This window comes from Oncorhynchus keta, chromosome 26, assembly GCF_023373465.1.
Source record: "Oncorhynchus keta strain PuntledgeMale-10-30-2019 chromosome 26, Oket_V2, whole genome shotgun sequence".
Classification (NCBI taxonomy): Eukaryota; Metazoa; Chordata; class Actinopteri; order Salmoniformes; family Salmonidae; genus Oncorhynchus; species Oncorhynchus keta.
This window is the reverse complement of record NC_068446.1, coordinates 6,712,232-6,726,765: the sequence shown is the minus strand read 5'-3', so window position 1 is coordinate 6,726,765 and position 14,534 is coordinate 6,712,232. Positions and strand designations below refer to the sequence as shown.

Here is a 14,534-nt window from a genome sequence, read left to right as displayed (position 1 = left end):
TGTGTGTGTGTGTGTGTGTGTGTGTGTGTGTGTGTGTGTGTGTGTGTGTGTGTGTGTGTGTGTGTGTGTGTGTGTGTGTGTGTGTGTGTGTATTTAAGGAAGTAGATGGCGTTGCTGTCTGTCACCCTGGTTGTTTGTCAGTGAGAGGTAGAGGCAGCGGGCAGGTGTTCCACCTACGGAATAAACGGTCATGTGTTTGCATAGGTACTGTATATCATCTCCCTCCTACCCACTCCCCGTCTCATCACATCATCCTGCAGCATACGGTATTGATAGTACAACCAGTAGTAGACAATAGACATAGAAGGTCTACTGTGTTTAAAGACACAATGGGATGGAGCTAGGCTAGAGACATGTAATCACTCTCAAAGAGCTATGGGTACAAGGCCTGACAGTCTGAGGTCAACTTGAACTATTGCAGATTGCACCTTTACATGAGCACACAAAATGCACTTCAAGATGATTTGAGCCTTAGTGTTTTAGTTTTGTGCCGTTTTAGTCTTTTGGTTACAATCACAATAGAATCACAATGTAAACCCCCTTGTTCCAATTACACCCATGACTAACCTGCTCACAACCCAAGACAAATCCTTTCATTAATCTATCTAATCCAGTGAGGTTTAATATCATTAACTTTCTATTCTGGGGTATCTTATCATAAGCTCATTAATCATGAATATATATATATATAGAAAGATTGATATCACCTAGAAAACAAACATCTTTGTACTGATCCTCACATTCTTGGATTCTACTTCAATATTTGTAATATTCTGCTTTCTCCTCTGTTCTCGAACCTTAGTTGGAAAGTGAGGTAGCGACGACAGCATTCTTTTTCCTCTAAAGAAGCTCACATGGTATCCGTCCTCTCCTCTCTCCCCTCAACCCCTCTCTCTGCAGGTACATCACCCAGCAGGGTCACAAACTGGATGTGGGCGCCCCTCGCCCCCCCGCCACCGTCACCAATGCAGTGTCCTGGAGGTCAGAGGGCATCAAGTACAGGAAGAACGAGGTGTTCATGGATGTCATCGAGTCCGTTAACCTGCTGGTGAGGAGGCTTTTCACTCGGATGTCAGTAAAAAACACCGCAAGTATTGTAATTAATAATGGGTACTATCAAAAGGTCCCTAGTATACCAAGAACACAGTAGCCACAACGTGCTAGTGAGGGTCTGCACTAGGATTTCAGTCTGACTATTGTATTTGTTTAATAACGTGGTCTCTCTAAGGGCACTGTTTCCCCCCAACAGTACACATTTTTGTCGTAGCCCTGGACAAAGACGTATTCAACTCTTCGAGGACTTGATAATTAGTTGACAAGTTGAATCATGTGTGCTTGTCCAGGGTTACAATAAAAATGTGTACTTTTGGCAGTACTCAAAGACTAGGTTTGGAAAAAACTGCTCTAGGCTCTAGGACTAAGTCTAAAATAGTCCCAGGTTTTCCCATAGCCGCCCGCAGGAAGTAGCCAGCACACCCTGATTAAAAAAGCCTTTATTACTCCTGTATGAGCAGAGACTAAAATACACCTGAGCTTTATTGTATATAGTTTTACTATGCTTTACTGTATATACATCTACTACTGTACTACAGTGCCTTCAGAAAGTATTCATACCCCCTGACTCATTACACATTTTGTTGTGTTACAGCCTGAATTCAAAATTGATTAAATATATATTTTTAGAAACCCATCGACACACAAGACCCCATAATGACAAAGTGAAAGCAGGTTTTTAGAAATGTTTGCACGTTTGTTGAAAATGAAATACAGAAATATCTCATTTACAAAAGTATTCACACCCCTGAGTCAATACTTTGTAGAAGCACCTTTGTTGGCGATTACAGCTTTGACTCATCTTGGGTATGTCTGGATCAGCTTTGCGCAACTGGATTTGGGGATTTTCTCACATTTTTCCTTCCAGATTTTCTGAAGCTCTGTTAAGTTAGATGGGAAGAGGCGGTGAACAGCAATCTTCAAGTCTTTCTATAGATTTTCAATGGGATTCAAGTCTGGGCTTTGGCTGGGCCACTCAAGGAGTTTCACATTCTTGTTCTGGAGCTGTGCCTGGTTATATCCTACATTGTGCTTTGCATTCAGTAAAAAAAACATTGCATCACAGCATCTTTTTCCTTATGCTCTCTGAGTCTTTCACGTGCCTTTTTAAAAACTCCAGGCGTGCGGCACAGGAAGTTGGTGGCATCTTAACTGGGGAGAACGGTCTCGAGGTAATGACTGGAGCGGAATTGGTGCAATGGTAACAAATTCATCAAACATTGTTTCCAGGGTAGATCCATATTTGTTCAAATTAGATTTCTAATAGTCTGATATACAGTTGAAGTCGGAAGTTTACAAACACTTAGGTTGGAATCATTAAAACTAGTTTTTCAACCACTCCACAAATTTCTAGTCAACAAACTATAGTTTTGGCAAGTCGGTTAGGACATCTACTTTGTGCATGACACAAGTAATTTTTCCAACATTTGTTTCCAGACAGATTATTTCACTTCTAAATCACTGTATCACAATTCCAGTGGCTCAGAAGTTTACATTCACTAAGTTGACTATGCCTTTAACGCTGCTTGGAAAAGTCCAGAGAATGATGTCATGGCTTTAGAACCTTCTGATAGGCTAATTGAGATAATTTGAGTCAATTGGAGGTGTACCTGTGGATGTATTTCAATGCTTACCTTCCAACTGCATGCCTCTTTGCTTGACGTCATGAGAAAATCAAAAGAAATCAGCCAAGACCTCATAAAAAAAATTGTAGACCTCCACAAGTCTGGTTCATCCTTGGGAGCAATTTCCAAATGCCTGAACGTACCACGTTCATCTATACAAACAATAGTATGCAAGTATAAACACCATGGGACCACGCAGCCGTCATACCACACAGGAAGGAGACGCTTTCTGTCTCCTAGAGATCACGAAAAGTGCAAATCAATCCCAGAACAGCAACAAAGGACCTTGTGAAGATGCTGGAGGAAATGGTTACAAAAGTATCTATAGCCACAGTAACACGAGTCCTATATCGATATAAACCGAAAGGCCGCCCAGCAAGGAAAAAGCCACTGCTCCAAAACCGCCGTAAAAAAGCCAGACTACGGTTTGCAACTGCACATGGGGACAAAGATCATACTTTTTGGAGAAATGTCCTCTGGTCTGATGAAACAAAAATATAACTGTTTTCCATAATGACCATCGTTATGTTTGGAAGAGAAAGGGGGAGGCTTGCAAGCCAAAGAATACCATCCCTACCTTGAAGCACGGGGGTGCTTTGCTGCAGGAGGGCCTGGTGCACTTCACAAAATAGATGGCATCAAGAGGTAGGAAAATTATGTGGATATATTGAAGCAACATCTCAAGACATCAGTCAGGAAGTTAAAGCTTGGTCGCAAATGGGTCTTCCAAATGGACAATGACCCCAAGCATACTTCCAAAGTTGTGACAAAATGGCTTAAGGACAACAAAGCCAAGGTATTGAAGTCGCCATCACAAAGCCCTGACCTCAATCCTACAGACAATTTGTGGGCAGAACTGAAAAAGCGTGCGCGAGCAAGGAGGCCTTACAAACCTGACTCAGTTACATCGGCTCTGTCAGGAGGAATGGGCCAAAATTCACCCAACTTATTGTGGGAAGCTTGTGGAAGGCTACCAGAAACGTTTGACCCAAGTTAAACCAATTAAAGCTAATGCTACCAAATACTAATTGAGTGTATGTAATCTTCTGACCCACTGGGAATGTGATGAAAGAAATAAAAGCTGAAATAAATCATTGTCTCTATTATTATTCTGACATTTCACATTCTTAAACTAAAGTGGTGATCCTACCTGACCTAAGACAGGGAATTTTTACTAAGATTAAATGTCTGGAATTGTGAAAAACTGAGTTTAAACATTTGGCTGAGGTGTATGTAAACTTCTGACTTCTACTGTATATTTAACGATGTGATAATCATTTGCAGTGTGCAGACTAAGAAACCAGGTCAGATTTACAGTATTAATCAGCATTGTGTCAGAGAAGCTTCCAGACACCTCCAACTTCCTTGAATTTGTATTTTTTTAAACCTTTATCTGACTAGACCAGTCAGTTAAGAACAAATTCTTATTGTACAATGACGGGCTTCCCCCGGCCAAACCCTCCCCGAACCCGGACGATGCTGGGCCAATTGTGCGCAGCCCTATGCGACTCCCGATCACGGCAGGTTGTGATACAGCCAGGATCGAACCAGGGTCTGTAGTGACGCATCTAGCACTGAGATGCAGTGCCGTAGACCGCTACTCGGGAGCCCCAAAATGAATTGTCAGAAGTGGGAGGAAATTATTATTTCAGATTTCCTTACCACAGGAACCGGAGGATTGTTGTAACACCAGGATACCCACGGCTCTTTGTTCTGACACGTAACCAGCCCCTTGAGCCCATTTTATGTATCCCAGGGGTCAGAGACAGAGACTAATAACTGGCTAATAACTGACTGATTGTAAGGAAGAGCAAGTCTGATGGGCCTCTCCATGCCACATGATCATTTAATTAGATAGCTGGCTTTCCTCAGAGTTCCCTTTTTTTGACAATACATTTTTTCATCTTCAGTCTCTAGGTCATTCTCCAACATTCCTTCTCGTTCTTTTCCATATCTCTCTCATCCTTTCTAAAAACTCCTTTTGTCATTTCTATACTGAATTCCTGATTTCTTTGGTTCCTTCATGATGAAGGAGACTTCGCATTGCGAGTGTGGTAACGCAAGACTATCTAAACTATAAATGTCCTGCTGTTGTCTCTCCCTATTTAAAGGGGGGGGCTGAACTCACCAATTCTGCCTCGGGTTTTTCTGCTTCTCATTAAGAAAAAGCGAGACTTGCATCTTGGGGGTGGGTTATGTTTGCTATATTGTACTCTGGGAAGTTATTGTCGTTTGTCCCCCCCCCTTGTGTCCCGGTAGAAACATTCCGCCCTCAAAATAGTCAGAATAATTCGAAGATAAATGAAGAAACCTCTAATTAATTTGAACGTTTTTTGCCGAGGAGGTCTTAGTTGCACAATTTCACATCAGGCAAAGGTGTTTGGTGCAGTATTTCTCAAGTTAAAATATTTGCACGAAAACTAGGTAGACAGTATCGAGTCAGCTGCTGCTGCATCCACAACCTCATCAGCAAGCTGTCAAACTATCGTGAGTTAAGCACAAACTTACACACTGTTTATCATAGCCCAAGTTCCATCTCTGTGTTTGTCAATGAAGCAGCTAGTAGCAAGTGGCCACTCCATAAAGGGCTTAGGGACCAAGTGTTCTTTCTACATAACATTGGCAATGTGTTGTCTTTTATGTAATGATCGGATTGAGCACAATCAGCGCAGATGTTTCTCCGCGCATGACAATTCTCCCTAGGCGTTACCATGCTGTGTTAGTGGGCATTATTGAAATCAAAACCATACCCTCAAATATCTACTGTATCTAGGAAATCTCACAAATCTCTGTTTTGGGAAAATACTGACTTTATGAAAAATAACGCTATTACACTTTGTAGTACATTTGTACACTGACTAATAGTGATGCAACATAGGCCCTTTTCAACCAGAGAAGTATATATTTTTTTAAACTTCAGCTTCCCTTTAATGTAACCGTGTCTGTCTGTCTCCCTGTGCAAGGTAAGTGCGACCGGCAGTGTCCTGCGTAGTGAGATCATGGGCAGCATCAAGCTCAAAGTGGTTCTGTCTGGAATGCCAGAGCTCAGACTGGGCCTCAACGACAAAGTGCTCTTCGAGATCACAGGAAGTGAGTAAAAACACATGCAGTATAATACACACATACACCACACACACACACAGTAAGGTGTTGCCATTAATTTATTTAGTAATTTGCAGGCAGCGAAGAGGCAAGTTAGTTCCTGTATTTCTTATTGCAGTACACATACTGTAATATAAATATTGTATCAAATCAAATACTGTTTAATTAAGGACACAATCTACAATACTATAGAAAAAAAAGTTACAACTACTGTATTTGTAATGAATGGATGGATGGATGGATGAAATTCATTGAGGGGATATGGTGTTTGTATTTCACAGTATTTTACTTTCACATTGAATTGGTGCAAACAGGTTGGCTGCTGGGTACTGTGTTTTATATCACCTGCACTTCTACAGGGCAGGTTAACAAAGGCTTCCAAACTGGTGGCTACTACCTGGCAAACCAGACCAAAAGGACATGGCAAAATGCTCCACCATTTAAGGTTTAAGACTTGCTGACACTCCAATGGGGCACTATTACCACATACTAGTTGAAATTGGTACTCTCACTAACACGTGCAACAAATGTAGCCTCTTATAAAGGACACATCAAAATACTGCATTTTAAAGAGCCAGAAACAACAATACCATGCACCCACTAGTGGTCAAAAGGTTTTTGGAGCTCAAAGAATATGGTACGGTACTGTATTTTGTGGAATGGAATTACAGTATCATTCCAAATACAGCAATTCTTTCTCCGCACACAAAATATTCCCACAATGCACCACAATCTATAGTATGCTGCTGTAAAACATTTTACTGTTGATAATACCATATAAATGACTGTTTTCCGTTACAGTGCGCACACACACACACAACACTCACACAAGTACAATAACTGTACAAACACAATCCTACAAGTATGTAAACGGACACCAAGAGGTAAAGACTATTATACCAAACCCAAATAATCTGACTCTTCAGACTTTGAGAGCGATGGTCATAATATAGGTAACATGGACAATTATCTTCCAACCCCATGGTAAAATCCTCACCCTTCAAAATCTCAGTGTGCTCCTAATCCTGCCCAACTCACCCCCTTTCCCCCTGCCTCCTCTCCCCATCCCTGCTCCCACCACTCCACTGCTCCCCATCCCTACCTCCACCCCCCACCCACCTTCACCGCCCCAGTCCCTGTTCTCACCCCTCATGTGCCCTGGTTGTGGGGCGTCTGGTGGATTACTCCTCCTTGGTCTAGCCCTATTGCTAATCCCTCCCCGAGGCTACTGCTGCTGCTGGCAGATGAAAGATGCCCCCTGGACGGCTCCTCACATGTGCATGCTGCCCACGGACTGGAAGTGGAGTGGGGATGTCTGGAACAGAAAAGGAAAACTACTCCGACAAACAATGAATAGATAAACATGAGAATTTAAAATGGGCTCCTGCACTCACCCTATTGTACCATAACCAGAGGAGGAGGCACTTTAATATCTTTCTTATTTGTATGTTCACTGATCTGTGTCTGTGCGCGTCATACGTATGGATGCCTTTCAAGAGACACCCCACTGCAAAACCGAAGGTAACTTTCAACCACAAACGCTCCGTGTGTTTGATTACTAACAAGCAGGGTTTTTTTTTTTTACAAGGTGAAGTCACGCTTACTGTTGCGACTGGCTTTCAGCGCGTGAACAGACGTGGGTTAAACATCACCTTCTTCTGGTCAGAGCCCGTTACTACATACAGTTTTGTGGAGGAGACGGGAGAGTGAGGACAGTCAAATCTGGGTATTATGAGGAAAGCATACAGATGAAACGTGCAGGGAAGTCAAGACGCGCGCGTACAGGGAGAGACTTTAAGTAGATTGTGAGAGATATACGAGAGCTGAAACAGTTCAAATTGGGAAAACAAATCAAACAAACGCAGGATTTCCGATCTGATATGGATACATGAGTGTTCTGTTGCCTCGTTAGGGAGATGGCACAGCCTTTCGGGTGAACCACAGGGGACTGTGTACACCCCCCTTAGAGCCAAAACATAAAGGACTGTGGCTCCTTTTTCACCTTTCCACAGTTACCCAGTGCTGATGCAACATGGGACATCATACCTGTGTCGTGGACCAGTGCTCCCAAGGGCTTACCTGCCGGGATTTGAGCTGTCTTAACAGGTCTCTCCAAAGACTTGACTCGGTGTTCGAGCTCTCTGTATCCATACGACGCCTCTTAACCGACTTAGTTTGGATTCAGTGCACTGTTGAGTCTTCACATAGGAATGAATGGTGTCACGTGCATCTGTCGATGGCTGTCCATTTCTATACAGCCATTGCTGTATGGACAGGGTTATTCTTTCTAGGTTCAAGGGGGGATTTAAGTGAAAGCCCAGTGGCCCTGATTCATTATAAAGAGCTTTTAACAGCAGCTCTGCTGGACCATTTACTCTGGGAAAACAACAAGAACATTAGGCTTTCTCACTACGGCACACATGCACATTGCCATGACATTGTTTTCTAGCCCACTACTGAAGAGAGTGGTCTCCCGAAGCGCTGACTGATGGAACTCTTTATAAAGTCCTTATGAAGAAGACACAGTGGTGTGTGTCCAGTGTCACTGTGAGTTTTTAGATCACGAAGGATAACAGTGGAACATACAGGAGATTTTTTTTTAAAGTTAGTATCCGAGGTGAATAAGGTGTGCGGAATGTACAGTGTTTTAACTGGGACTGGTGAACTGCTGTGGAGATTTTGCACTTCTCAGGAGATGACTGTATTAGGACATAGCATACAATAGCCCCCTCCTTGCCTGTGTGTCGTATCAGGAGAGAAGAGTAAGACGGTAGAGCTGGAAGACGTTCAGTTCCATCAGTGTGTCCGTCTGTCTCGCTTCGAGAACGATCGAACCATCTCCTTCATCCCCCCGGACGGAGAGAGTGAGCTCATGTCCTACCGCCTCAACACCACGGTCAGTGACACGCACGCACACACACACACGCACACACACACCCTCCCTTGCCCAATATTAACCTGATGACCTTCTCTCTCTCTCCTCTCCTCTCCTGGCCTTTCCGTGACAGGTGAAGCCTCTTATATGGATCGAGAGTGTGATTGAGAAGTTCTCCCACAGCCGAGTTGAGATCAAGGTTAAGGTAAAGGATGTCCACCATCATTCACTGTCAATCTGTCAACATCTACTGTGTTTCACCAGTAGGTCCAACACTGACCTCTCTTAAGTACATCGTCCCAGACTCTTAAGTACATAGACACAGATGTCCATGTTGTTTCCATTTTTTTGCTTCAATGTGCGAAAACCGTTGGGTTGGGACTGTTTCCTCACCTTTAAACTCATAGCAAGTTAATAATTGAACAGGAAATTCTTCATACAACAGCCTCCGTTCCATGTCCATGACTGTGTTTCTTTTGTAGTGTAAAAGTGGGTTTTACCCCATAAATTGCCCCCCCCCTCCCCCTCTTTATGTCACTGCACGTCCTTGTCGGTAACCCTGTGACCCTTACCTTTTCCCCTCCACCCTGCAGGCCAAGAGTCAGTTTAAGAGCCGCTCCACCGCCAACAACGTAGCCATCATGGTACCCGTGCCCAGCGACGCCGACTCGCCTAAATTCAAGACGAGCACAGGCAGCTGCAAGTATCTTCCCGATAAGAGCGTGGTGCAGTGGAACATCAAGTCCTTCCCTGTAAGTAGCCCACATGGACACAGCTAGCGTCATGAGATAAACTCAACATTACTATGCTAATAACCTATTGCAGATGGCAGTCGATGCATTCCTGTTCGTGCATCCTCTGCTATTATCACAGATATTGTACCAGTCACCATGTGTTTTTAGATGCTATTTGTTCAAGCCTTGCTCACCCAAGAGTAACACAAGGGCTATACAACAGTTGTAACTCTTCATTACCATACTATGGGGTCATTCCATGTCCTTTCAGGAAGCCATCACACCCACCATCTCCAATTGTTCTGAAATCGTTTCTCTCGTTAGGATTTGCATTCCTGCCACATTATTTTGTTGAAATATAATTTGATCTCTGAGAAATTAAGAATTGATTGGCCATTTTCATTTATTGGATTCATATAATATTCAGTAAATATATTGCCTTACAGTCGATTGGACCAAACTTTTAAAAAAATAAAATGAGGAATCCAAATAAATTATTAAAAGTCCCGCCAATCCCTACCCAACAATGAGTAGATAGAGAACTGATACTGTCTGAGAAGTTGTATGGAGTTGCAGCTTGGACTATTGTTTCTTCATCCTATGTAATGTATTCTCAGTGAATTTGGTATATTTTGTTTTTTCTCTCCCCCGTTCATAGAAATAAGTCATTGAAGTTGTTAGGTTTATGTCCCATCCTACATCCTGATAATACCCGGTTCTGACCACAAGATGGTGCTGTTCCTGCTATTAATGTTAAAGGGATAGTTCGCTTAAATTACAAAATTACATTTTGGTTTCCTCTATGGACAAGGTATAACAATAACCCATGCTTTGGTTTATGTTTACCTGGCCACTTTTTCAAATGCTAAGTATGTATTCGTGACACAAATCTAATGCAAGTTAATGGTACCTATATTAGCATTTTCACACCTCATTTCCAAATCATCTAAAAGTAACATCATTGACTTATTTTTTTGATACTTTAGTATGATTTAAACAGGAAGCGTGAAATTACTGATATAGGTACCATTGACTTACATTGGATTTGTGCCACAAATGCAAAAAAGTTAGCATTTGAAACAGTGGCCAACAAAACCAAAGCCTGGGTTACTTTCATACCTTGCCAATAGACTGCTTAAAGGGTAAGGAAACCAATGTAATTTTGTAAATTGGGTGAACTATCCCTTTAACATTCTGGTAATAACAGAAAGGGACATAAACCTAACAACTTCAATGAAAAGAGGATTTTTTAAAAAAGGTCACAAATTTCACTGGGAATACATTACATAGGATGAAGAAACAATACTCAGAGCCGCTGCTCCGTACTACCGTCCGACACGGCGAACTGATACTATCTACTCGTTGTTGGGGTGGGATTGACGTAGGGTGTCCGGGGGGGGGGGCTGTTGACCATTCCTTTGGATTCCTCATGTCTAACTCAAAAGTTGTCCAAATCGACTGGTACTATATTTATTAAATGTTATATGAATCCTATAAATTAAAATGGCCAATTTGGATGCAATCAATTAAACATCATTTCTCAGAGATCAAATTATATTTCAACAAAATAATGTTGCAGGAACACTAACAGTCTTTTCTTTCGTGAGCTTTTTGAAGTGGAACAACCCCGTGTGTAATTATCGACTGAATGGTAGCTAAATAGTAAAAATAGAGTCTTGTCCTACCATTCTCGGAAGGCAGTACATACAAGTATTCTCACAGGAAGAAGCACATTTATAGATAGCATGTTTTTACACTGCCACCAGATGAACCCAGGGGAGGTTAGCCAAGTAATGACTGATAACGGCTTTAGAGGAAATATAAAAACGCCCCAACACTTCATATTGATAAAGACCGATAAGGATACTGCACTCAACCCCATGACTATTAACATTACATTCAGCATATGACTGTCAGCTCTCTCTGCTGTTGTAAACCCACATCCTTCCTGGCTTTGAAAAACAGAGGCGCACGGACAGTTTTAATAACAGTGTAGTGGTGTTATAGTGATGTGTGGTAGGGGAATGGGTTCGATATGTGACCAACGACATCTGTAGTTGTTTACTTTACCTTGATTGGACAAGGCAGTCCTGTGAACTGCGGATGTATCCTGCCCCAGTGCAGGTGTGAGGAGAGTTTTACAAGTATAGGAATGTATAGTCTAGCTAGTTTTGTTAAGATCAGATATGTTACAAAGAAACCTACCGGAGAGAAATGCCACAAATTTCCCAATGAAAGTGTGTGATCGTGTGCGTTTTGTGTGTAGGGAGGCAAGGAGTACATGATGAGGGCTCACTTTGGGCTGCCTAGTGTGGAGAGTGATGAGTTGGAGGGGAAGAGGCCCATCACTGTCAACTTTGAGATCCCCTATTTCACTGTATCTGGTATCCAGGTAAGTTAACCGAACCCATTTTATCTCTGTTAACGTGAACCCTCGTAGAGCCACACGAGTTTCATTGAATAGTGCATACAGGTTGGAAGGAGCAGTCTCACCAGTATGTGTGGTGTGTGTGTCTTGTTTATGTAACTGTTCTTTGCTCCTCCTCAGGTACGCTATCTTAAGATCATTGAGAAGAGCGGCTATCAGGCGTTACCGTGGGTACGCTACATAACACAGAGTGGAGGTGAGACACACACAAACACACACTCCTTATCTCAGCACTATACGACCCAGTAGTGAACCCAGTTTTCATATCCATTACCTCTCTCCTTACAAAGCTTGGGGATCGGAATTATACCTTGGTGCCATTACGTTCTCCGTGTCACTTGGCTCTGCATGCCAAGGTGACTATCACCTTTCCACTGTAATCAGCAGAGGTAGAGAGAGAGGGGGATGGAGGCAGAGAGAGATGGAGAGCGAGTGAGAGGAAGGGAGAGAGAGGGATGGAGGCAGAGAGAGAGAGAGAGAGAGAGAGGCAGAGAGAGAGGCAGAGAGAGAGAGAGAGAGAGGCAGAGAGAGAGAGAGAGAGAGGCAGAGAGAGAGGCAGAGAGAGGCAGAGAGAGAGGCAGAGAGAGGCAGAGAGAGAGAGAGGCAGGCAGAGAGAGAGGCAGAGAGAGAGAGAGGCAGAGAGAGAAGGCAGAGAGGCAGAGAGAGAGAGGGCAGAGAGACAGAGAGAGGCAGAGAGGCAGAGAGAGAGGAGAGAGAGGAGAGAGAGAGAGGAAGAGAGAGGAAGAGAGAGGAAGAGAGAGGAAGAGAGAGGGAGAGAGAGGGAGAGAGAGAGAGAGAGAGAGAGAGAGAGAGAGAGAGAGAGAGAGAGAGAGAGAGAGAGAGAGAGAGAGAGGCGCACCACACTCCGATACCTTACACTGGCAGTGTTGACTTATTCATAAGCGAGTTCTAAGCGGTTATTGTAATGCCATTTATAACTGCTCCACTGACCCCAATGTGATCACTGTCACTCTAACCTAACGTAGCAAATGCATGAAACGAGATCCCCGACATACTGGTCTTGACGATAATTTTTTTTTAAATGTAGGGGGAGGTTCTATTCTGACTGTTGAACCAATCCAGTAAATTTGGAGGAGTTAAGATGTGTCGCCTTGTTCACATCCAAAAGCGGAAGTCATGTCAAAGGCTCTCTTTTTATTTCCCCCTGAAAACCTGAACATCCGGTTGTTGGGGACTCGGCAGAAGGCACAGGCTTGCCGAGCCCCAGTTTTGTGGGTTTAGATGCTAACAGTGTTAATGTGATCAGCCACAGTACAGGGGCAAAGTGATGATACATAGAACAGTGTTAATGTATTACTGTTACATCTCCCTCTTTTGGCAGATTACCAACTTCGGACAAACTAAGGGCAAGCCTGCTGCCAGACGAATGGATCTTCACTCCCTCCCCCTCTCTCTGGCTCCCTGGGAGTGAGGGACAGCAGAGGACAAGGAAAGGGTAACCATTTTCACCACTCTCCAAAAGGACCAGGCAGCCATCATGCCCCTGATCTGCAGACATTGAGTACCGTAAAGACTTTGTGAATGATCTCAATTGCATACTCCTCTCTCTGTCATTTCCTCAAACCCCATTGGATGAGGAAGCCAGAGGTCCCACCCCTCTGACCATCTCCTCCAATGGGTTTTGAGAAGGAGACGAGGAGAGACGACGCGAGGAGTAGGCAATTGAGACCTTCCCTTCAGAACTCGACTGATGTGTCACCTATGGCAAAGGTTTTACAGCATCTGGAGACATGTTTTCTCAGTTTATAGAGTAATGAATGTAGGGGTTTTTCCCTATTGGTCTTGGTCGTGTTGTAAAAATTGTATAGTTTGTTTATTCTCAAGGCACAGTGTGTTTAATTTACCGTAAGAATTCAGGGTGTGAGACATGGTTGAAAGTCTGTGAACATTGAAACGTGGCTTTTACACAGCACTGATAAACTTGTATCTGGTGGGTGTGGTTGTCAGTTGATGTTATCGTGGGGTCAGTTCTGTAACAGCATTCAGTCTCATGAAATGAACAACGAGCTGGTCAGATCACCGATTACTAAGTAATACAAAATAAACAATATTGCCATCTTTGTATTTGTACTCAGCTTTCAACTAACTATATGGAAAAGACTGAAGGAATTATTTTTCTTTTTGCTTTACTGACAAGTAGTTTATCTACCTGGCGGGAACAGATCACTTGAGGAAAATACATGAAAGAAATAGATAACCCTCCAGAAATACAGGTGGACCGGTATGAACAAGGCCTTGCCTGGCTATTGTATGCCAAAATGGGTTAAAATTAATGGTTTTATATATCTTATTGATTTTTCTCCATCAAAAAAAAAACCACCCAACTTTTCCAAAGCAGGTGTTGTTTGGTATAGTTACTGTAGTCTGTTGGGCACCAACCCCTCATATCAGCCTTGGGTCTCTGCCAGAGGAATAGAGTTGAAAGGTTCAGCCCAGACGAGATGCTACAGTCAATTTGTTATGTGCATGAGTTTGCGGTGTGTAGGCCTACTGTATGAAATCCCATATTACACTTTCCTTGTAAAATAGTTGCTTGAGGAACAGAGCAAATATGACGATTTTCTTTCAGAAAGGGTTTTAAATGATTAGTACATGTGTTTTTCAATCTCTCAATATCTTATTTATTAACCCTATGTAAGTCAATAGGAGGCAAAAGGACCCATGTATAAATAAATGTCTTTGTACTTTTTCTTCTA

At 42.9% G+C, this 14,534-nt stretch overlaps 1 protein-coding gene across 1 annotated transcript in view; it reads left to right on the top strand.

Moving 5' to 3' along the window:
* LOC118358873 (AP-1 complex subunit mu-2-like) overlaps positions 1 to 14,534 on the top strand; it is a 35,627-nt gene extending 21,093 nt beyond the window's left edge. The window contains exons 5-12 of the mRNA XM_035736848.2: positions 901 to 1,048; positions 5,642 to 5,768; positions 8,534 to 8,676; positions 8,789 to 8,860; positions 9,249 to 9,407; positions 11,656 to 11,781; positions 11,938 to 12,013; positions 13,160 to 14,534. Coding sequence (XP_035592741.1) covers positions 901 to 1,048; positions 5,642 to 5,768; positions 8,534 to 8,676; positions 8,789 to 8,860; positions 9,249 to 9,407; positions 11,656 to 11,781; positions 11,938 to 12,013; positions 13,160 to 13,182 — 874 coding nt within the window. The 3' untranslated portion in view covers positions 13,183 to 14,534. The remainder of the gene's footprint in view (positions 1 to 900; positions 1,049 to 5,641; positions 5,769 to 8,533; positions 8,677 to 8,788; positions 8,861 to 9,248; positions 9,408 to 11,655; positions 11,782 to 11,937; positions 12,014 to 13,159) is intronic.